We start from the raw sequence: 25,504 nt of genomic DNA on the forward strand, positions 1-25,504 counted from the left end.
GATAATACTTGTTTTATAAAATGGCCAGGATTATTCTGTTACTTTTCTTACTCTATCTTTTGAAGTAGGTTGAATAGGATAAGTATTAGTTATTTAAATGGTTGGTATAATTCAACAATGAAGCCTTTGGGTCTCAAGAGTATTCTTTGTTAGAGTACATGTTATTATGGCTTTGATCTCCTTGTTACTGGTCTGTTCAGCTTTTGGATTTTCTCTCTTTCTCTCTCTCTCTTTCTTGCTCTCTCTTTCTCTCTCTCTCTCATATATATATATTTTGGTGCATCTTAGGTTCTAGGGTACATGTGCAGAACATGCCAGATTGTTGCATAGGTACATACATGGCAATGTGGTTTGCTGCCTCCATCCCCCAGTCACCTATATCTGGCATTTCTCCCCATGTTATCCCTCCCCAACCTCCCTATCCCCTCCTGTCCCTCCCCTCTTCCCCCACACAGACCCCAGTGTGTGATGCTCCCCTCCCTGTACCCATGTGTTCTCATTGTTCAACACCCGCCTATGAGTGAGAACATGTGATGCTTGATTTTCTGTTTTTGTCTCAGTTTGCTGAGAATGATGGTTTCCAGATTCATCCATGTCCTTACAAAGGACACAAACTCATCGATCTTTATGGCTGCATAATATTCCATGGTGTATATGTGCCACAGTTCCCTTGTCCATTCTATCATCGATGGGCATTTGGGTTGTTCCAGGTCTTTGCTATTGTAAACAGTGCTGCAGTGAGCATTCGTGTGCATGTGTCCTTATAATAGAACGATTTATAATCCTTTGGATATATCCAGTAATGGGATTGCTGGGTCAAATGGAATTTCTATTTCTAGGTCCCTGAGGAATTGCCACACTATCTTCCACAATGGTTGAACTAATTTACACTCCCACCAACAGTGTAAAAGTGTTCCTATTTCTCCACATCCTCTTTAGCATCTGCTGCCTCCAGAAAATAATGATCTCTATTGTAACTGGTGTGAGATGGTATCTCAATGTGGTTTTGATTTGCATTTCTCTGATGACCAGTGATGATGAGCATTTTTTTCATGTTTGTTGGCCTCATACATGTCTTCTTTTGTAAAGTGTCTGTTCATATCCTTTGCCCACTTTTGAATTTTTTTTTTTTTTTTTTTTTGGTAAATCTGTTTTAGTTCTTTGTAGATTCTGGATATTAGCCTTTTGTCAGATGGGTAGATTGCAAAAAATTTTTTCTCATTGTTTTGGTTGCTGGTTCACTCTAATGATTGTTTCTTTTGCTGTACAGAAGCTCTGGAGTTTAATTAGATCCAATTTGTCTATTTTGGCTTTTGTTGCCAGTGCTTTTGGTGTTTTAGTTATGAAATCCTTGCCTATGCCTGTGTCTTGAATGGTTTTGCCTAGGTTTTCTTCTAGGGTTTTATGGTGTTAGGTCTTATGCTTAAGTTTTTAATCCATCTGGAGTTAATTTTTGTGTATGGTATCAGGAAGGGGTCCAGTTTCTGCTTTCTGCACATGGCTAGCCAGTTTTCCAACACCATTTATTAAACAGGGAATCCTTTCCCCATTGCTTGTTTTTGTCAGGTTTGTCAAAGATCAAATGGTTGTAGATGTGTGGTGTTGCCTCTGAGGCCTCTGTTCTGTTCCATTGGTCTATATCTCTGTTTTGGTACCAGTAACATGCTGTTTTAATTACTGTAGGCTTGTAGTATAGTTTGAAGTCAGGTAGCTTGATGCCTCCAGCTTTGTTCTTTTTGTTTAGAATTGACTTGACTATGCAGGCTCTCTTTTGGTTCCATATGAAGTTTAAGGTGTTTTTTTCCAGTTCTGTGAAGAGGATGGTAGGTAGCTTGATGGGAATAGCATTGAATCTATAAATTACTTTGGGCAATGTGTCCATTTTCACAATATTGATTCTTCCTAACCATGAGCCTGGAATGTTTTTTCCATCTGCTTGTGTCCTCTCTTATTTCCTTGAGTAGTAGTTTGTAGTTCTCCTTGAAGAGGTCCTTTATATCCTTTGTTAGTTGTATTCCTAGGTATTTTATTCTCTTTGCAGCAGTTGTGAATGTCAGTTCGTTCTTGATTTGGCTCTTTTTAAGTCTTTTATTGCTGTATAGGAATGCTTGTGATTTCTGCACATTGATTTTGTATCCCCGAGACTTTGCTGAAGTGCTTATCAGTTTCAGGAGATTTTGGGCTGAGATGATGGGGTCTTCTAAATATACAATCATGTCATCTGCAAATAGAGACAATTTGACTTCCTCCTTTCCTAATTGAATGCTCTTTATTTCTTTTTCTTCCCTGATTTTTCTGGCTAGAACTTCCAATACTATGTTGAATAGGAGTGATGAGAGAGGGCATCCTTGTCTAGTGCCAGATTTCAAAGGGAATGCTTCCAGTTTTTGCCCATTCAGTATGATATTGGCTGTTGGTTTGTCATAAATAGCTTTTATTATTTTGACATACGTTCCGTCGATACCTAGTTTATTGAGAGATTTTAGCATAAAGGGCTGTTGAATTTTGTCAAAGGCCTTCTCTACATCTATTGAGATAATCATGTGGTTTTGTTTATGTGGTGGATTATGTTTATAGACTTGCGTATGTTGAACTAGCCTTGCATCCCTGGGATAAGGCCTACTTGATTGTGATGAATAAGGTTTTTGATGTACTGTTGCAGTTGGTTTGCCAGTATTTTATTGAAGATTTTTGCATCTATGTTCATCAGGGATATTGGCCTGAAGTTTTCTCTTTTTGTTGAGTCTCCGCCAGGTTTTGGTATCAGGATGATGTTGGTCTCATAAAATGCTTTGGGAAGGAGTCCCTCTGTCTGGATTATTTGGAATAGTTTCAGAAGGAGTGGTACCAGCTCCTCTTTGTACATCTGGTAGAATTCAGGTGTGAACCCATCTTGACCTGCGCTTTTTTTTTTGGTTGGTAGGCTATTGCTGCCCCAACTTCAGCCCTTGTTATTGGTCTATTCAGGGTTTCACCTTCTTCCTGGTTTAGGCTTGGTAGGATGCAAGTGTCCAGGAATTTATCCATTTCTTCCAGGTTTACTGGTTTATGTCTATAGAGGTGTTTGTAATAATCTCGATTGTAATTTGTATTTCTGTGGAATTGGTGATGATATCCCCTTTATCATTTTTTATTGCGTCTATTTGATTTTTCTCTCTTTTTTATTAATCTGGCTAGCAGTCTATTTTGCTGATGTTTTCAAAATCCAGCTCCTGTATTTATTGATTTTTTGAAGGCTTTTTTTGTGTCTCTATCTCCTTCAGTTCTGCTCTGATCTTAGTTATTTCTTGTCTTCTGCTAGCTTTTGAGTTTTTTTGATCTTGCTCCTTTAGCTCTTTCCATTTTGATGATAGGGTATCAATTTTAGATCTTTCCTTGCTTCTCATGTGGGCAATTATTGCTATAAATTTTCCTCTAGACACTGCATTAAATGTTTCCCAGAGATTCTGGTATGTTGTGTCTTTGTTCTCGTTGGTTTTGAAGAACATCTTTATTTTTGCCTTCATTTCATCATTTATCCAGTCAACATTCAAGAGCCAGTTCTTCAGTTTTCACGACATTGTGTGGTTCTGAGTTAGTTCTTAATTCTGAGTTTTAATTTGATTGCACCATGGTTTTAGAGACTGTTTGTTATGATTTCCGTTATTTTGCATTTGCTGAGGAGTGATTTACTTCCAATTATGTGGTCAATTTTAGAGTAGGTGTGATGGGGTGCTGAGAAGAATGTATATTCTTTTTATTTAGGGTGGAGAGTTCTGTAGATGTTTATCAGGTTTGCTTGGTCCAGATTGGAGTTCAAGTCCTAGATATCCTTGTTAATTTTCTGTCTCGTTGATCTGTCTAATATTGACAGTGGAGTGTTAAAGTTTCCCACTATTATTGTGTGGTAGTCTCAGTCTCTTTGCTGGTAGTTAAGAACTTGCTTTATGTATCTGGGTGCTCCTGTATTGGGTGTGTATATATTTAGGATTGTTAGCTCTTCTTGTTGCGTTGATCCTTTTACCATTATGTAATGCTCTTCTTTGTCTCTTTTGATCTTTGTTTAAAGTCTATTTTATCAGAGACTAGGATTGCAACAGCTGCTTTTTTTTGTTCTCCATTTGCTTGGTAAATCTTTCTCCATCCCTTTATTTTGAACCTATGTGTGTCCTTGCATGCGAGATGGGTTTCTTGGATACAGCACACCGATAGGTTTTGACTTTTTATTCAATTTGCCAGTCTATGTCTTTTGATTGGGGCATTTAACCCATTTATGTTTAAGATTAATATTGTTATGTGTGTATTTGATCCTGCCATTTTGATGCTAGCTGGTTGTTTTGCCCAGTAGTTGATGCAATTTCTTCATTCTATCAATGCTCTTTACCATTTGGTATGGTTTTGGAGTGGCTTGTACTGGTTGTTCCTTTCTATTTTTAGAGCGTCTTTCAGGAGCTCTTGTAAGGCAGGCCTGGTGTTGACGAAATCTCTCAGCAATTGCTTGTTCGTAAAGGTTTTTATTTCTCCTTTGCTTATGATGATTAGTTTGGCTGGATATGAAATTCTAGGTTGAAAGTTCTTTTCTTTGCGGATGTTGAATATTGGCCCCCAGTCTCTTCTGGCTTGTAGGATTTCTGCCGAGAGATCTGCTGTGAGTCTGAAGGGCTTCCCTTTGTGCGTAACCTGACCTTTCTTTCTGGCTGCACTTAGCATTTTTACCTTCATTTCAACCCTGGTGAATCTGATGATTACGTGCCTTGGGGTTGCTCTTCTTGCAGAATATCTTTGTGGTGTTCTCTGTATTTCCTTGACTTGAATATTGGCCTGCCTTGCTAGGTTGGGGAAGTTCTCCTGGATAATATCCTGAAGAGTGTTTTCCAGCTTGGATTCCTTTTTCCCATCCTGTTCAGTTACACCTTTCAAGTGTAGATCAGGTCTTTTCCAATAATTCCATATTTCTTGGAAACTTTCTTCACTTCTTTTCACTCTTTTTTCTTTAATCTTGCCTTCTCGTTTTATTTCACTGAGTTGATCTTCAACCTCTGATATCCTTTCTTCTGCTCAGTCGGTTTGGCTATTGAAACTTTTGTGTGCTTTGCGAAGTTCTTGTGTTGTGTTTTTCAGCTCCATCAAGTCATTTATATTGTTCTCTAAGTGGTTTATTCTCATTAGCATTTTGTCAAACGTTTTTTCAACCTTTTTAGTTTCTTTGCATTGGGTTAGAGCATGTTCTTTTAGCTCAGAGAAGTTTATTATTACCTACCTTCTGAAGCCTGTTTCTGTCAATTCATCAGACTCATTCTCTGTCCAGCTTTGTTTCCTTGCTGGTGAGGAGTTGTCATCCCTTGGAGGAGGAGACGCATTCTGATTTTCAGTGTTTTCTTCTTTTTTTGCTGTTTTTTTCCCCATCTTTGTGGATTTATCTACCTGTGATTTTTGTAGTTGGTGAATCTCAGATGGGGTCTCTGAGTGGATGTCCTTTTTGTTGATGATGAAGTTCTTCCTGTTTTTTAGTTTTCCTTCTAGCAGTCAGGCCTCTCTGCTGTAGGACTGCTGCAGGTCCTCTGCAAACCCTGCTTGCCTGGGGATCACCAGCAGCAGCTGAAGAACAGGAAGGGTTGCTGCCAGTTTCTTCTTCTGTTATCTTCGTCCCGGAAGGATACTCTCCAGATGTCAGCCTGAGCTCTCCTTTATGAGGTGTCTCTTTGGATATATGGGGTTGAGGGAGCTGCTTGAGGAGACAGCCTGTTCCTTATAGGAGCTCAAGTGCTGAACCGTGAGCTCCATTGTTCCGTTCAGATCTGCTGGGCAGGTATGTTTAAGTCTGCTGCAGTGGAACTCACAACCGCCTTTTCTCCTATGTGCTGTGTCCTGGGTAGGTGGGGCTTTACTTATAAGTTCCTTACATGCTGCTGCCTTTTTGCAGAGTTAGCAGCAAGGAGTTAGCCTAGTCACTGCCAGCAGAGGTGTTGCTGAGTTGCCATGGGCTCTGCTCAGCTGCTGTGTGAACTTCCTTGTGGTTTTGTTTATAGAGATATAGTTAGAACTGCCTCGGTAATGGCGGTCTGCCTCAGTAATAGTAGACTGCCTTTGTAATAGCGGACAGCCTCGTTAATGGTGGACTGCCTAGGTAGTGGTGGACTGCCTCAGTAATGGTGGACACCCTTCCACCACAGAGCTGGATCATCCTGGGTCCTGCCGTGCTTGCTGTAAAACTCTCAATCCAGAGTGTTTCAGATTGCTGCTCTTTGTAGGGGTGGGACCCACTGAGCCAGATCACCTGGTTCCCCGTTTCAGTCCCTTTTTTTTCTTTCCCAGGCGTTCCAGGTGCCAGTTGAAATGGCTGCCCAGATTTGTGTGAGTTTTTGTGCAGAGACCTGCTGCGCCAGCTGAAACAGCTGTGCTGGAAATGTATGGTGCTTTTCAGCCTGGGAATCTCCTGGTCTATGGGCAGTAATAACTCGTTTGGAAATGCGGTGATCACTCACCCTCTAGGTTATTCTCGCTGGGAACTGCACTCCAGAGCTGTTCCTGTTCGGCCGTCTTGGATCCCAGCTTTTGTATTTTCTCATGGTTCAATCTGTGTAGGTTGTGTGTGTCTAGTTTTCTTCTAGATTTTCCAATTTATTGGCATATAGACACTCATAGTAACACAAATGGTCCTTTGAATTTCTGCAATCACAGTTGTAATGTACCCATTTTCACCTCTGATTTTATTTATTTGGGTCCTCTCCATTTTTTTCTTAGTTTGGCTAAAGGTTTGTCAATTTTATTTATCTTTTCAAAAAACCAAGTTTTCATTTCAATGGTCTGTTGTGTTTTCTTAGTTTTAATTTCATTTATTTCTATTTCGGTCTTTATTATAATTTTTTCTAATTTGGCATTTGGTTTATTCTTGCTTCTTCAGTTGTTTTTTTTAAAATGCTATCATAAATGGAACTATTTCCTGATTTTCAGTTAGGATGTTGTGTATAAAAATGTAGTAATTTTTATGTGTTGATTGTGTATCCTGTACTGAACTAATTATTTTTAATAGTTTTTTTGTGGGATCTTTGAATTCTTTGATGTATAGGACATTTCCTCTGCAAATAGAGATAACTTGACTTCTTTTCCAGTTGTATACATTTTATTTCTGTTTCTTGTCTAATTGTTCTTGCTGGTATTTTTAGTACTTTGCTGAATAGAAATAGTGAGAGGGGGCATCCTTGCCTTGTTCTGGATCTTAATGGAAAAGCTTCAGTTTTTCTTCATTTTTATAATGCCTACTATGGGCTTTTGATAAATGGTTCTTATTATATTGAGGAACTTTTCTTATATGCATAAATTGTTGACAGTGTTTATCAAGAAAGTATGCTGAACATTGTTAAATGCTTTTTGTTGCATCAGTTGAGATTATTATGTGGTTTTTATCTTTTGTTCTGTTATTATGGTATATGACATCGATTTGCATATTTTCAATCAGACTTGCATGCCAGGGATAAATCCTGTCTAGTCATTATGTATAGTTTTTTTTTATGTATTGTTGGCTTTGGCTTGCAAATATTTTATTGAGGATTTTCATCAGTGTTCATCAGAAAGATTGCCCTATAGCTTTCTTTTCTTGTGATGTATTTATCTGGCTTAGGTGTCAAAGTGATGCTCCTTCATAAATGTGTTTTGATGTATTTCTTCTAGCTCTACTTTTTGGAGTAGTATAAGAAGTTTTGATATTAATTTTTGCTGCTTTTAAAATCTGTCTTTGATTTTTTACAATTTGATTATAATATGACTTGAAGAGAATCTCTTTGAGTTGAATCTATTTGTGAACATTTGAGCTTCATAGATATGGATATCTGCATCTTTTCCAAGACTTGGGAGGTTTTCAGTAATTATTTCATTAAGTAAACATTCTTTTCTCTTTATGAAATTCCCATAATGTGAACATTTGTTTGCTCAGTGGTTGTTTTATAAGTCTTTACTCTTTTTCATTCTTTTTTTCCCCTCTGGCAGAGTCATTTCAAAATACTCCTCTTCAAATACACAGATTCTCTCTTCTGTTTGATCTAGTCTGCTATTGTAGCTCTCAATTTTATTTTTATCTCATTGATTGAATTCTTCAACTCCAAGATTTATGTTTGGTTCTTTTTTTAATGATACCTATCTCTTTGTTGAATTTTTCATTCAGATCATGAATTGTTTGCCTGTGTTTATTGAATTGTCTATTTGTATTTTCTTGCATCTCATTGGATTTTTTAGAGTATTATTTTGAAATTTCTTTGGGGAAATTTATAAATTTCTTTTTCTCTGGGGTCATTTACAGTATAATTATTGCAGTCCTTTGGTGGTGTCATATATCCTTGGTTTATCATTTTTTTCTGTGCTCCTGTGTTAATTTCTGCTTATCTGGTGGTACGGTCACTCCTTCCAAACTCTATGAATGGGTTTTGTAAGGGAAAGGGAAAACTTTTAGCTGCAGATGGACCTGAGAGTCCTGTCTTGGCAGCTTTAAGTATTTCTGGTTCACCATTACTGCTGTGTATGGCCCTTCAGGATTCCAGTTCAAAGGCTAAGAGGGTGATTAATCAGGGTCCCATTACTTGCAAGTCCCTTAACTCAACTCTTTTTCTCATTTAACCTTAAGAATCTGGTAAAAACTCTGTTCAGCCTCTGAGTGTCTCAGTTGCCTTTTCTGAAATGAGCTGATATTTCAGGAGGCAAAGTGGTTCTAAAGGATGGACTGTTCTCTCTGGGTTACTTTCTTCTGCACATTATTCTTATATTTCCTTAGTACCTTTTAACTTCTCAGTGTTTTAAAACTCAATTTTGTTTAAAATATTCTTTCTAGCTTTCTAGTTATTTTCGTCTGAATTATGTAGTCTGTTATTTTTGGAAGAAACTCCTTTAATCTTTTTTTTTTAAAAATCAGATTTCATTAATATGTTTGCTATGTCTTTTTCTTCTCTCTCTCTCTCTCTGTCTCTCTCTCTCTTTTTTTTTTTTGAGACAAATTCTCACTTTGTGGTCCAGGCTGTAATGTAGTGGTGTGATCTCGGCTCACTGCAACCTCTGCCTCTCAGGTTCAAGTGATTCTCCTTCCTCAGCCTCCTGAATATCTGGGATTATAGGTGTGTGCCATGGCACTTGGCTAATTTTTGTATTTTTAATAGGGACAGGGTTCTGCCATGTTGGCCAGGCTGGTCTCGAACTCCTGACCTCAGGTGATATGCCGGCCGCAAAACTCCCGAAGTGCTGGGATTACAGGCTGAGATTGCAGGCATGAGTCACCCCACCACATCCAGGCTATGTTTGCTATTTGTAATGTACAAGATTTCACTAAATTTTTCAACTGTTGCATGGCGCTTCTTCTACTTGCTATATAGATATACATCTTGTGAATGTGCTTGTCTGTTTTTATGCTGTTGATAAAGACATTCCTGAGACTGGGCAATTTACAAAAGAAAGACGTTTAATAGACTTACAGTACCACAAGGCTGGGGAGGCCTCACAATTGTAATGGATGGCAAGGTGGAGCAAGCCACATCTTACATGGATGACGGCAGGCAAAAACGAGATAACTTGTGCAGAGAAATTACTATTTTTAAAACTTTCAGATCTTGTGAGACTCATTCACTATCATGAGAACAGTGCAGGAAAGACCCACCCCCATAATTCAATCACCTGCCACTGGGTTCCTCCCATGACACATGGGAATTGTGGGAGTTACAATTCAAGATGAGATTTGGGTGGGGACACAGCCAAATTATATCACTTGTAAACAGGCTTTGATCTAAATTCAGATATTATTAATATTCTACTGATGTCCTTGTAGACCTGAGTGAGCCATGGTTATATCCAGTTATAGTATCATGCTGTTTTTCGAAGCTGTTAGTTGGAATGGTTTCAATTTGGGGTTTAATACTAGTTTGCATAGTGCACATTACATTTATTGTTTCACCTTCCACCATGTGACAAGAGAACCCATAATGAACAGTTATCATCTTATTTGGATTTCTTTCACATAGCAAATAAAACAGTAAGTATCATCTATATATATTCTACAGTTTAACTTTGTGTTTAAAATGTAGCCACTGAGTAAAAAGTTAGCAGTTAGCTGAATTCAGAGAAAGCTCAAATTGTTTCTCATCTTTATTGCCATGCATCAAGAATGACTCCACGTCACATAAAGCGCAACTGGATGTCACACCTCACTGGTGCCCAGCTCATCGGTGTAATTGCTGTAGACAACTTGCTAGTTTACCCAACTGTCCACTCTGCCCAGTTCTTGAGGACACTGCCTTTTATATTGCCTAAACCCAGAAAATGGTGCCCACATAATTATGCACTCAGTTGAATTGTTCGCGTTCCAGTTCCTTACATCGGGTTATGATGTTAAACCTCGTTTTGTGCTTTCTGTAATTTGCTGTCAAGGTAAGGTTGTCTCATAATTGCACCAAGGGCATCTCAAACTTTTGTGCGTGTTTGTAGTCCTGATTAAGAAACAGTTGTCCAAAGCAAAGCTTAATAATAACATTGTTGAAATTTAGAAGGTCTTCTGAAGGCTAGGTGATGTTTGTTTCCAGGGCATAATATAGACTTTGTGACTCACTATTCCAATTGAAGTCAACACTTATGGTTTATAACTGGTTGACATATCGCGTTATATTTGTGAATTCATGATAACCTGCTGTCAGAAAAGATGATTTCATTATTTGAGTGTTAAGCTTCTCAGAGGCTGCAGTTATTTCCCCTGCTTCAGATTTAAATTTAAAATAAAATTACCAAAATGATGTACATTCACTGTGACAAACTTAAATATTGTACATACATAAACTGAAAATAAATGACTCCCCTTGTCTCTTGCCAGTTTTACTTTCTGCTGGTAAGCGCTGTTAATCACACTTATTGTGTGTTATTCTGAGGCTATGATTGTTTATCATGCATTTTTTTCAGTAACTAAAATGTATCTTGAAAGCTTATGGAACACATTTTTCTTTGAAAGACCAACAATTTTGGATATTGTCATGTATGCCAACATTTGATTTGTTAATCTTTTGTGAATCATAAATATTTTTTGTTATGTCAGATTGCCTATTGGAAGGGAATAGATATTGTTTATATTATGATGTCATGGAAAATATTTTTATTAACATTTAATTATGGTGATAAGCAATCAATATTGCATAGGCCTTATACCATAGGGGAAATTTCAGTTTATTAGTTGTCTAGATTTTATTGAGTTGATTGTGATGTGACTAGATGTTGTTTGATTATTTATGGAGGAAAAAGTCAATTATATTTCAGTTTTCTATAGTAGGATCACTATTAAAAATGTAAATGTGGATCCAGCTGTTTCTGGAAGGGCTGACCATCAATAGAATTTAAAAGAATTCTGTCAATACTGCATTTAGAATAACATGATTATTGCATAGATTACAGCAGCAGGATATATAACATTTATTTAAGTAGACTTTGAAGCACCAGGTATTATTAAAGATCTGAGGAATCAATGTATTGAAAAGCAAGAATACAATCTTTTAAACAGAATGCTTTTTCTTTTGTTTGACCTCCTTTCATTAAATGCTAATCTTAAAAGCCATTCTATTTTGTATTCTTGTTATTTTGCTATCTTTATAACCAAATATGGATATTTAGTAATTTTTGGTATTCTAGTATTAAAGTTAGTTGATAGTGGTATCCTGATAAATATGAATTTTTTAGTACTGTATTACATTTATAATATTTTCCCCCTGTAGGTCTCAGAGATAGAAAAAATAAAGAAGTACTAAAATATGCTTTCTTTAAAATAATTCTTAGGAATTATGTCATCACTTAAAAGCTATAAATATATGATATATCTTTAGGTTAAGGTCCACAGCCTTCATTTAAGGCTGCTTTTACCTACTTTGGTCTTCCCTGTCTCAGGAAATGGCATCACTTTCTATCTAGCTTCTTAAGCTGATCACCAAGGATTCACCTAGATCCATTTCTTTACCCCAGACTTCTAGTCCATTACAAAATCCTGTTATTTAATTTCTGAAATTAAAATTAAAATTTAATTTAATTTCTGACAATTTAATTTCTGAAATCTTGCTGAAGTCCATCTTCTTCCAATACTACTTTTCAAGCTACCATCTCTTCTCAGTTGGTTTACTACAGTGGCATCCATTGAAGTCAATCCCTCTGCTCCCAAACCTGCCTTTATCTGTGCTTCTCACTGCAGCCATATTATTTTTTTACTTGTCATTATGTTTAATTATTTCTCCAGGTTTAAAAATCCTACCTGGGTTTCTTTTGTTCTAAATTCCTTACCATAGTCTATAGTGCCTATATTATGTGGCTTTCTCTTTATATCTTGATATTTTTTTCCTGCTGGCTATTTTCTTTTCCCATGTTTTTACATTGCTGACTTCCTCTTTCTTTAAAATTTTATCATTTTCAGAGTACAAAACTTTGATCTCCTTTGGTAGATTTATTTCTTCGTGTTGTTTGGATGCTGTAGTGAATATGGATTTTTTTTTTGAGTTGTTATATATAGAAATGCTACTGATTCCTGTATGTTGAACTTTGATTTCTGCAACTTACTGAATTTTTTAATATTTCTTATAGTTTTTTTTTTTTTTAAGGGACTCTTCAGGGCTTTCTATATATAAGATCATGTAATCTGAAAACAGGGACAATTTAACTTCTTCCTTCCTCATCTAGATGCCTTTTATTTCTTTTTCCTGCTTACTTACTCTGACCAGGACCTTCAGTACTACCTTGAATAAAAGTGTTCATAGTGGGGATCCTTGGCTTGTTCTGATCTTAGAGAAAAAGCTTTTAATTTTTTACTGTTGAGTACTATGTTAACTGTTGGCTTGTTGTATATGGCCTTTATTAGGTTAAAATACATTTCTTCTATGTCTTTTATTGAAAGTTTCTCTTTTTATCATGAGAGGTTGTTGAATTATATTAAATGTTTTTTCTGCCTCTGTTGAGAAGATCATGATTTTTATTCTTCTGTTAATGTGGTATATTACATTTACTGATTTGCAGCTTTGTATTATGGGGATGAATTCTAAGTGATCATGGTGTAATGATTATTTTAATGTGCTACTGAATTTGGTTTGCTAGTATTTTTTGGAGGATTTTTACATCTGTGTTCATCAGGGATATCGGCTTGTAATTTTCTTTTTTAGTAGTGTCTTTGCTGTCAGGGTACTGCTGGCCTCATCGGATGAGGTTGAACATATTCTCTTATCTTCAGTTTTTTGAAAGAGCTTAATTGGTATTAGTTCTTTAAATGTTTGGTAGATTTTACCAGGGAAGTCATCAGATTCTGGGCTTTTCTTTATTGGGAAGTTTTTGATTACTGATTCAATCACCTTACTCATTATTGGTCTGTTTAGATTTTCTGTTTCTATCTTCTGTTTCTTTGTGACTCAGTCTCTGTAAGTTATAATTTTTTTAGGAATTTACCCATTTCTTCAAGGTTATCCAATTTGTTGTTCATAGTATTCTCTTATAAGCTTTTGTATTTTTGTGGTGTCATTTGTAATGTTTCCTCATTTACTTTTGATTTTATTTACTTGAGTGATTACTTTATTATTATTATTATTTTTTTAGTCTAGCTAGCATTTTGTCAGATTTGTTTATCTTTTCAAAAAACTAACTTTGAGCAGAAAAAATAACTCCTGGGTACTAGGCTTAGTACCCGGGTGAAGAATTAGTCTGTACAACAGTCCTTTGTGACATAAGTTTACCCATATAACAAATGTGCACATGTACCCTGAACCTAAAGTAAAAGTTAAAAAAATACAAAAAACTGTTAGTTTCATTGATCTTTTTTTTTTTGTTTTAATAGTCTCTATTTCATTTATTTTTGCTGCAATCTTTGTGATTTCCTTTCTTCTACTGACAGTGAGTTAGTTTTGTTTTTGCTTCATTTTTTAGTTTTTTTGAGGTATAGTTATTTATTTGAGAACTTTTTCTAGATGTAGACATTTATTGCCACAAAACTCTCTTATAACTGCTTTTTTGCTTCCTATAGGTTTTGGTGTATTGCATTTCTGTTTGTATTTGTATCAAGATATTTTTTTCCTTTTCATTCAGATTTTTTCTTTGACCCACTGGTTGTTCAGAATTGTGTAGTTTAATTTCCACATATTAGTAATTTTTCCTGTTCATTTATATCTAGTTTTATACCACTAGGGTCTAAAGAAATACTTATTTTCTTAAATATGTTAAGATTCATTTTGTGGCCTAACATCATCTATCCTGGACAGTGTTCTGTGCATGCTTGTGAATAATGTGTATTCTGCTGCTGTTTGACGGAATGTTCCATATATGTTTGTTAGGTCCATTTGTTCTAAAGCATAGATCAAGTCTAATGTTTCTTGGTAGCCTTTCCATCTGGATGATCTGTCCATTGTCTACAACACTACTATTGTATTTCTGTTTAATCCTTTTCTTCAGATCTACTAAGATTTACTTTATATATTTAGGTGCTCTGATTTGGTACATATACATTTACAATTATAGCCTCTTGATGAATTGACTTCCTTATAATTATTTAATGACATTCTTTGTTTCTTTTTACATTTTTTGACTTATGGTTTTCTCTGATATAAGTATAGCTGTCTCTGTTTTTTTTCTAGTTTCCATTTGTGTAGAGTATCTTTTTCTATGCCTTCATTTTTCACTCCATTTGTGTCTCTAAAGTCTGTTTGTGAGTCTCTTTAGGCAGCATGCAATTGGGTCATTAGAATAAGTCTCTGTAGCTGCTCTATTTCTTTTGATTGGATAACTTAATTTGTTTACATTTAAAGCATTTATTTTTAGATAATAACTTGCTTCTGCCATTTCTTAATTGTTTTCTGAATGTTTTATACTTTCTTCATTCCATTCTTTCTATCTTCCTTTGTGATTTGATAATTTTCTGTAGTGGTATGCTTTGATTGCTTTCTCTGTCTTTTAGATATGCACAAGTTTTTTTCTTTCTGATTACCGTGATGTTTACATAAAACATATTGTAACGGTCCATTTTAAACTGATAACAACTTAATTTTGACTGTCTACACTTTAACTTCTCCTCCCATTTTACATTATTGATGTCAAAATTTACCTCTTTAAATATTGTTTATCCATTAAAATTATTGTTGCTTTAGTTATTTTTAATATTTTATCTTTTAACTTTTATACTAAAAAGTAACTTAAACAGTACCATTATGGGTATTAGAGTATTTTAAATTTGAGTATATTTGTACTTTTATGGCGAACTTTATCCTTTCATGTGCTTTCATGTTATTAGCATTCTTTCATTTGGTCTTGAAGAACTCTCTTATATTTCTTGTAAGACAAGTTAATGGTGATGATATTCTTGGTTGGCAGCACCATCCCTCCCCACCACCCCGCACCAGCACTTTGAATATATCATCTTGTTCTCTCCTGGTTTTTGCTGAGACATTCACTGGTAGTCTGATAGGGGGTCCCTTCTATGTGATGAGTTGTTTGTCTCTTGCTGCTTTCAGCATTTTCTCTCTCTCTTTTTTTTTTTCCCTTTTGAGAATTTGATTATTGTGTGTTTCATAAGATCTCTTTATATTTAATCTATTTGTTGTTATTTGATCCTCAGTCATCTGGATGTTCTTTTTCCAGATACAGAAAGTTTTCTGCCATTATTTCTTTAAGTAAATTCTCTCATCTCCTTCTCTTTGTTTGCTCCTTCTGGGATTTTTTATAATGAGTAAATTTCTTTACTTGATGGTATCTTATAAATTCCATAGTCTCTTCATTCTTTTTCTTTCTCTGTTTTGTTGTTGTTGTTGTTTGCTTGTTTCTCTGAGTAGGCAGTTTCAAATGACCTGTCTTTGAGCTCATGGGATCTTTCTTCTCCTTGATCTAGTTTGCGTCACACTTGCTCTGGAATTATTCAATTCAGTCATTGTGTTGTTTAGATTCAGAGTTTCTGTTTTGTTGGTTTCTATCTCTGTTGAATTCCTAGTTTTGTTCATGTAACAATTTTCTGATTTTGTTGTCTGTTCAGAAGTCTGTCCTTTCCCACTTTTGCCGTCTATGGCTTCAGCTTCCTGTGGTCAATTGCAATCTAAAAATAGTAAATGAAAAATTTCAGAAATAAAAATTCATAAGATTTAAATTGCATGCCATTGTGAGTAGAGCAATGAAATCTTCGGTGGTCTCACTTCATCCTTCCTGGGACATGAATCATCTCTTTATCCAGTATGTCCATGCCATAGACACAACCCACCCATTAGTTGCTTAGCAGTTGTATCAGTTATCAGGGTTGCTGTCTCAGTAGCCTGATAGTGCTTTTGTTCAAGTAACCCTTATTTTATGAAATAATGTCTTTAAAGTACAGAGTAGTGATGCCAACAGTTTGGCAATGCCAAAGAGAAGCTATAAAGTGTTTCTTCTAAGTGAAAATGTGAAAGCCTCAACTTGGAAAGAAAAAAATGTGTACTGAGATTTTTTATTTGTATGATATGAACAAGTTTCCTATCTGTGAAACTGTGAAGAAGGGAAAAATTGTGCATAGTATGTATAGGGGTCGATACTATCCTTGGTTTCAGGCATCCACTGGGGATTGTGCACTGTATCCTGCATGAGTAAAATGGGACTACTGTATTCTCTTGTAGCTCACTGAATTTGTTTAAGATGATTTTGTATTTTTGTTAGGCAGTTTGAAGATCTCCATTTTTTTGGGATTGGTTGCTGGTGTTTTATTCTCTTAGTGATAACATGTTTCCCTGATCATTTATGTTCCTTATGGCCTTAGTTTCTGTGCATTTGAAGAAGTAAGCATTTCTTCCAGACTTCATAGACTGGCTTTGACAAGGGATTTCATTTACTTAATGAGTCTATGCAGAGACTTTTGGTAGAGTCTCTGGCGGGATTCATTAGTGGGCTTTATTGCTGGTGCCTTTATGGGAGGTGGCCTTGTGACGGGGTCAGCAGGTGGCCTTAGTCGATATCTGGGTCCCAGAGGCTAGCCTGTTGTCTGGGTTTATGAGTTTGAGCCTGGAGCCTGATTTCACTGGGAGAGACATTGACTTTGGGTCTTCATGGGGGCCCTGGATCCTGGCTCCTCTGGGGCTGGCCTGGCACCAGGGTCTACTGGTGTGGGCCAAGTTGATTGAGTCTGCAGGTGTGTCCCTAGTGCCTGGGTTCTTAGCGGTAGGCTTGAAGATTACATCCATAGGAGCTGGTCTGGCTCTGTGGTGAGACTTGAGTCTAAGTCTGCTGGGGTCTTCCTGGTGCTGGGATGGACCTGGTACATGGGCCCAAGGGGGAATGCCTGGAGCCTGTGTTTAGAGGGGCTGGTATGGTACTGAGGTGCACCTGGAACCTGAGTTCCTGGAGGTGGGCCTGGTGCCTGCATCTGCGGGGGCTGGCCTGTATATTGGGTCCTTTGGGGATGGTCCTGGCATCTGGGTATGTACAATTAATATTTAATGTAACATATTTCCCCTAACTTACTGGCTTAAAACAACATTTTGTTTGGCAGTTTCTGTGGTTTGAGTGACAGGTGTGGCTTATCTGGGCCCTTTGGCTCTGGGTCACTTGCAGGCTGCCTTCTTCTCAAGGCTTGACTGGGATGAGTCAGCTTTCTGGCTTATGAAGCCATTGTCAGGATTCAGTTCCCTGTAGTTTATTGGATTTGAGAATTCAGTCACAACCTGTTGGTCAAAGGCTTCTTTCGTTTCTTTGATATGGGACCTCTATGTAGAGCATCTCATAATGTGGCAGCTTGCTTTATTAGAACAAGCAGACAAGAAGATGTCCGGCAAGAGAGAAGATGCTAGCAAATTGGAAGTCAATTTTTTGCAGCCTAACAATAGAAGTGAAATCCCATCACTTTTGCAGTGTTGTATTAATTAGAAGAAAGTCCCTAGGCCTAGCCTACACTCAAGGGTAGAGGATTACACAAGTGCATGAATACCAAGAAGCAAGGATCACTGGTACCTATGTCAGAAGTTGTATAAGAGAAACATTAATATCAAAATTAAGAATAAAACTACCAAATGATCAAGAAATCCCACTTCTGAATACAAGTGGGATTGCTGAATCATTTGGTAGTTTTATTCTTAATTTTGATATTAATGTTAAAGGAAATCAGTGTTTTGAAGAGACACGTGCACACCCATGTTCATTGCAACATTATTCACAATAGTCAAGATATGAAAATAATCTAAGTATCTATTGACCAAAGAACAGATAAAGAAACACACACACACACACACACACACACACACACACACGTGTATACACCCAATGGAATATTTTTCAACTTTAAAAAAGAAGGAAATCCTGTCATTTGCCACAACAAATGGATGAATCTGAAGGACATTATGCTAACTGAAGTAAGGCAGGTACAAGAATGTAAATACTGTTGGTACAGTGGCTTAAGCCTGTAGTCTCAGCACTTTGGGAGGCGGAGTCAGGTGAATCTCAAGGTCAGGAGATCGAGCCCTACTGGCCAACATGGTAAAACCCTGTCTCTACTAAAAATACAAAAATTAGCTAGGTGTGGTGACATGTGCCTGTAGCCTCAGCTGTTTGGTAGGCTGAGGCAGGAGAATTCCTTGAACTCGGGAGGCAGAGGTTGCGGTGAGCTGAGATGGTGCCACTGTACTCCCTCCTGGGCAATAGAGCAAGACTCCATCTCAAATAAATAAATAAATAAATACTGCATTATCTCATATGTGAACTCTAAAAAGTGTAGTTCATAGAAGCAGAGAGTGGAATGGTGGTTGCTAGGGGCAGGACAAGGTTGGGGAAGGGTCAGGAAAATGGGATTATATAGGTCAAAGGATACAAAGTTTCCTTTATATAGGATGAATAAGTTCTAGAGAACTAATGTACAGAATGATGACTATAGTATTGGCAAAAATAATGTTAGCTAAGTAAAGTGATAGATATGTAAATTAGCTTGACTATAGTTATTATTTCACAATATATATGTATATTAACACAGGAAATTATGTTTCAATAAAACTATTACTTAGAAGGAATCGAAGGCTGGGCACGGTGGCTCACGCCTGTAATCCCAGCATTTTGGGCGGTCGAGGTCGGTGGATTGCTTGAGATCAGGATTTCAAGACCAGCCTGGCCAACATGGTGAAACCACATCTCTCCTAAAAATACAAAAATTAGCCAGGCATGGTAGCAGGTGCCTGTAATCCCAGCTACTAGGGAGACTGAGGCAGGAAAATCACTTGGACTTGGGAGGTGAGGGTTGCAGTGGGCCAAGATCTTGCCACTCCACTCCCGCCTGGGTGATGGTGAGACTGTCAAAAACAAACAAACAAACAAACAAACAAACAAACAAACAAACAAAATTGAGACGCAGTCTTCCAAATATAGTAACTCTGTATTGTCACATGTATTAGCTATGGTGGCAAAGTTGCTGATGTTTAAATAATTTTGGATATTGATTTCAGTATGTGGTTATTTGGACTGCTTTACTTTTGATAGGATTCTAATAAGGCCAGCCTTCTTTTCTGAAATGTAGAAGTCATTCAACTCATTGAATTTAATCAGAGAAATTTTAACTACTCATTCATTGTCAATCTTCAGTAGATAGCTATTTGAATGCAGTCTGGGGATACATTGTAAATCTGGGCTCCCCCAAAACTTTACTAATAGCCTACTATTGTCAGGAAGCCTTGACAATAGCATCATCAATTAACACATATTTTGTATATGTGTTATATATTGTATTCTTAAAATAAACTAAAGAAAAAAAGTGTCTTCAAGAAAATTATAAGGAAGAGAAAATGCATTTATCATTTATTAAATGGAAATTGATCATCATAAAGGTCTTCATCCTTCACATTGAGTAGGCTGAGGAAGAATTGGTCTTGCTATCTCAGCGGTGGTAGAGGCAGAAGAAAATCCACTTAGAAGTAAACCTTTGCAGTTAAAATCCCTGCTGTTCAAGGGTAAACTAAACTTTTGCTCTGCCTAAGTAAACTTGTGTTTATTTTTTTAAAACTATATTGAACTGTAGTATACCATAAAATTAATGCTTTAAGTGTACAATTTAATGACTTTTTTTTTTTTTCTGTGCGTTTACTGAGTTATCCAGCCACCTCCATAATTCAGTTTAGAACATTTGTATGACCCTGGTAACATTCCTTGTCAGGACTTTTCTTGACTCTTTGTCATATAAATAATTGGTAACAAAAGATTTCTTATAATGGAACTGTTTATTGCTTCTCTTATATGAATACAAATGTCTTCCCTGTCCTCCTGTACCAAATATAGACATTGTAAATTTTATTTAGTGGGCTGTATAATGATATACATGAGATGTGTTTGAATTTATGCAACTCTTAGTAAGGAAAATTTTGTGTCAGAAAGAAAAATTCTTTCATGTTTATTTTAGTGAGTTCGAATTAAACATTTTTTTCAGTTTGACTTTAGTTTTTGATCTTTTACAGCTTGTTTATTTTTAGGAGATCATGGTAGAAAAGGTTCACAAGCTAATGTAAAGCCCTTTTAATTATTTACTACAAATAAACATCAATACCTTCATATGCAGGTCATGCTCATGCATAATAAAATAGAAAAGAACTAATTAGATAGAACAATTTATCATTAATTGGCTAACAAATACAATTTTTAGCAAAATTGGTATTTACATTCTAACTCACCAGAGGGCACCCTTTTCTAGTGTATTGCTTGTAACTCCAATCAACTGAATTATATCGTATTTCAGAGAATTTGAGGCAATTATTGGGATCAAAGTGTAGATTATTTGGACAGCAATGATGACTTTCTTTTGTAACTTTGAGTATGTTTTTGGCCAGCTATTTCATGTTAGTGTTATTAGAAAAGGCCTTGCAAACAAAACAGTCTTAAATGCTTTAACAGTAGTGTATCTGGTATAAAACTGTCTTCTCAATTTAGTCTGTTTTTGCTTGCTCGTTGTATAATGCTACTGTTCCTCTCAATTCTTATTAAGGTTTCAGATCGGGTGGAGCGGCGGCTTCAGGAACTAGAGAGAGAGATGCGTACAGAAAGGGAGTTGGTGGAAAGACGCCAGGATCAACTGGGACTCATGTCCCTGCAGCTACAGGAGGTTTGTGAAAAAACACTTTCATGGGATGTAAATCTTGATTTTGGATATTTATTTAGGCATGTTAAAATGGTTATTGCATGCAACAGTATAATTCAACACATCTGAGAAGTATTAATATAGTATACTGGTTATAGTTCAGTATATAGAATTTGACCTCCCTGGTTTCATACTCGCTCTCCATGTGACCTTAATTAGGCAAGTTTCTTAACTTCTCTAGGTGCTAGTTTTGTCTGTGGAAAATGGAAATAATAATAGTATCAGTCTCATTAGATTAGTTCAAGAATAAATGAATAATGGTAGTAAAGCAATTAACATAGTGTCTGTCATATGCTCAGAAAATGTTAACTGAAAGTATAATTATTATGATCAATTTTTCTGGGCATAGACTGGGCCAGAAAAATTAATCATCAAACTGTGGCTCACAGATCAAATCTGGCCCACTGTCTATTTTTGTAAATAAAGTTTTATTGGGGCACACCACTCCTATTCATTTATATATTGTCTGTGGGTGCTTTTATGACATATGGCAGAGTTGAGTAGTTGTAGCCCACGAGTAAATATGGCCCACAAGGTTTAAAGTTTTAGCAGTTTGGCCCTTTACAGAAAAAGTGTTACAACTCCTGAATTAGGTTGTTATCAAACTGGTTCAAAATGGAGAATAGTTACCCTTTAGGTACTCTTAGTTTGAAACTTCAGATGTAGATAAAGTTGAAAATTTAGAATAAAGAATTTCTGTGTAACATTTACCTAGATTCCCTTATTAATATTTGACCAGACTTGCTTTGTCATATATTCTAGATACATCAACATATATGTAATTTTTTTTGTGAAACATTTTCAATTTGCAGATGTGATAGAAATACTTCTCTATCAGCTGATTAAAAAATCATTTTTCATCTAAATAATTTGATATGTATGTTTACTTTACTAGTCACAGTGCAACAATCAAAATGAGGAAATTAAAATCAATAAAATACTATGGCTTAATCTATAGGTTTTATTCAAATTTTGCTACTATAATAGTGTCCTTTCCTGGTCCAGGATAAAGTATAGGTTCACACATAGAATTTAGCTGTCATGTCTCTTTAGTTTCCTTTAATCTTGAACAGTTTTTTAGTCATCATGAGTGATGACTTCTCAGGGTGCGAACAATTTCTTTTGTAGAATGGCTTTCATTTTGGGTTTCTTGATGTTTCTTCATGACTAGATTCATTCAAGTTATGGACTTTTGGCTTGAAACTCAGATAACTGGAGTTATATCCTTCCCATAGTATCGTATCAGGAGTCATCTAATGTTGGTTTGTTACATTACTGAAAAAGACTGAGCACTTGGTTATGGTGTTGCCTACCAGGTGGGTTTATCCACTGTAAAGTTACAATTATTCTTTTTAAATTATTTATTTTATAGGGAAACTCTTTGGGACTTGAACATATCCTGTTTCCAGCATACTTTTGCTCACTAATTTTAGGATCTATTATTGACTCATCTGAAACAATTACTACTATAAGTAGTGCTAGATAGTGATTTAAAAATTTTTTATTATTCCTTCTACATGTATAAAATCATACTGTAAGAAAGAAATTCTTGTTGTGTGCACTTATGGATTCTTATTTTATTATATTGGTTATATTTTGGTACTATCATTTTAGAAAAATTTGTTGAAATTCCTTTTAAATGTTTCTTTGGTCTGTATATAAAATATAAAAAGTAGAAACAAGAAACCCAAAAGATTCAAAACAAATGGAAATTCTTTTCATTTATGAAATGATTTTTCTGGGAATTCTAAAAATACACTTACATGTGCTTGTAGATTGTTAACCTTTATAAATTGACAGATTTTTTAAAGTTTTTTTCACTGTTAATTGAAAATTAGGAACAAAAATTACAACACTAAAATTTAATGTAAGCTGATAGAAAAATCTGCTTTTGTTTTCTGAAATTCTGTTTCCTTCCATTTCACAGAAGAAGGCATACCCTTGTAAGTTGGTAATTACTTTGAAGAGGCTATGTTGTTGAATAATTAGATATAGCATGTGGGTAGGCTTTTTTTTTTTTAACCTTGATTTTTATACATTTGTTCTCAAAGCACATTACATCTGGTGAGCATAAAAATAGTACTAAAGAGACAATTGTTCTTTTCTGCAAGGGAAAATTAGAGAAATTTTCTGTACTTATTTTTTTCTCTCTTTGCAGAATGCACAAAATTACAAAGAAAGAGGGAGAGGAAGATTGCTTCCCACCCCCTTTTCTTAAGACACCAGAGCCTGGGTATTTGCATTGTAATTGTCAATTTGACTAAAAGCTTGAGCTGTGATTTGGATTCCATCTCTGACAATACAATAGGAGATCGCTATTGATAAGAACGGTTTAATTTTGTATTTTGTTACTTTAATATAAGCAGTGACCTAGATGTTTTTAAAAAGTGGTTTTAGATTATAAACAGAGTAGTGGAAGCTAGGAAAGATTAAGCTGATGTATTTTTCTGCTCCCGTGTTAAGTGGCTTAGACTGTTCTGGAAAGGTCATGTTTAAGGAGAGGAAACAAAAAACGGAAATTTCTATACCATATGATAATAGTAATTGATGCATTTTTTCCCGTTTATGGTGAGAAATTAAATTTCCTGTTTATAGGTGAGCAGCTGGGCCTAAACTTTTAGCCACTGTGCTCTTTTGCCTTCTTAAAATGTATATGTTAATGAAAAATATGACATTTAAAACTTAAGACATTAAGAGTTTTCATTAGAAATGACAGAATGCAGAGATTTAAAGATATATTAGAGGAGGCAGTCTGTAGTTTTGGCTAAAACCTGCTGCTTTTTAGTTATCTCACGGGTCCTGAGGTCCTTAGAGCTTTGCTTATTCCCATTTAATGAAAAAATACAGTGTTAATCATTGGAAATTGGTTAAGGGAAAGCCATTTTCCTTTTCTTTAGAGCTTTTGAAGAATTGTTCACTCATTTCTGTTGCTTATACTGATTTGAACAAAAGGGCCATGCACGCCCAGGAATCCATTTCCATTTTTGAGCCTCAACTACTTGTTGTGCTATTGAAGCCACGTGAATGCCAGATTTTCTTAATTTGGTAAGCACCTTCATATATTGTATTTTAAACAATTTTGTTTTTGTATCTCTTAGAGGCCTCTTCTTTAAGAGAGATGAGTATTTTATGTGGGTTGTATGACATTATTCTTTTCATATTATCTTTTTAAAATTATAGATGATACTTTGAACTTTATTAATTAAACTTTTTTTTAATTAAAAATTTTTTTTTGGAGATAGGGTCACATCGTTGCCCAGGAGTGCAGTGGAACAATCTTGGCTCACTCCAGCCTCGAGTTCCTGGGTTCAAGCAGTTCTCCCACCTTAACCTCCCTAGTAGCTGGGACTACAGGCAGGCACCACCATGCCCAGCTAATTTTTTTTTTTTTTTTTTTGTATATTTCGTAGAGATGGGGTTTTACCATTTTGCCCAGCCTGGTCTTAAACTCCTGACCTCAAGTGATTCACCTACCTTGGCCCCCCAAAGTGCTGGGATTACAGGAGGGAGCCACCACACCTGACCTACATTCAAGTATTGTTATGCCTATAACCATCAGCCTTTTCTTTGTATACAATAAAGTATATAACATTGAAGTAAATTATCATATTATAAACTCCTTTTGATTAGGTGCTTGATAGTATCCTGGCTTGATCAGTTAGTTTAGTAGAGTTGGGGTAGGCTTGGTGGGTGCTAGTGTTGGGAAAGAGGGATTTAGACTGTAAATACAAGCCAAAACCACTTTTTTGAAGGTCCAATATTTACATAAAATCCTAGATAAAATTTTTAATTTCTGGTTTTGCATCCTAGAAACTCCTGACTCATTTTTTACTGGGTGTTTTATGTACATTGAATATAATTTCTTCATCTTCAGCTGAATTACTTAAAATGGAAAACATGGCTGGGCATGGTGACTCATGCCTGTAATCCCATCACTTTGGGAGGCTGAGGTAGGTGGGTCACTTGAGGCCAGGAATTCGAGACCAACCTGGCCAACATGATGAAACCCCATCTCTACTAAAAATACAACAACAAAAAAGTTAATCAGCATGGTGGCACACACCTGTAATCCTCACTACTGCTTTAACTCGGGAGGCGGAGGTTGTAGTGAGCTGCAATCATACACTGTACTCCACCAGCCTGGTGACAGAGTGACATCCTGTCTCAAAAAAGAAAAAGGAAAATAAGAACATGAGATAAATGCTGGAAACCCATACACATACACGCTCACACTCTTCACAGCATTTTTTTGAGACAGAGTCACACTCTTCCAGGCTGGAATGCAGTGGTGTTATCATGGCTCACTCAGTCTCAACCTCCCAGACTCAAGCAGTTCTTTCACCTCAGCTTCCCAAGCAGCTGGAACTACAGGGGCACGCCATTACACCCAGCTAATTTTTGTATTTTTTGTAAAGACAGGTTTTGCTATGT

General features: G+C 36.1%; 1 protein-coding gene across 9 annotated transcripts in view; it reads left to right on the forward strand.

The window, feature by feature from the left end:
* Positions 1-25,504, forward strand: part of CEP128 (centrosomal protein 128) — a 476,123-nt gene that overhangs the window by 51,915 nt on the left and 398,704 nt on the right. For all 9 annotated transcript variants that reach the window (XM_074392897.1, XM_074392891.1, XM_074392894.1 and 6 more), the window contains one exon: positions 20,921-21,037. In XM_074392897.1, coding sequence (XP_074248998.1) covers positions 20,921-21,037 — 117 coding nt within the window. The remainder of the gene's footprint in view (positions 1-20,920; positions 21,038-25,504) is intronic.

Source organism: Saimiri boliviensis, chromosome 2 (assembly GCF_048565385.1).
Source record: "Saimiri boliviensis isolate mSaiBol1 chromosome 2, mSaiBol1.pri, whole genome shotgun sequence".
Classification (NCBI taxonomy): domain Eukaryota; kingdom Metazoa; phylum Chordata; class Mammalia; order Primates; family Cebidae; genus Saimiri; species Saimiri boliviensis.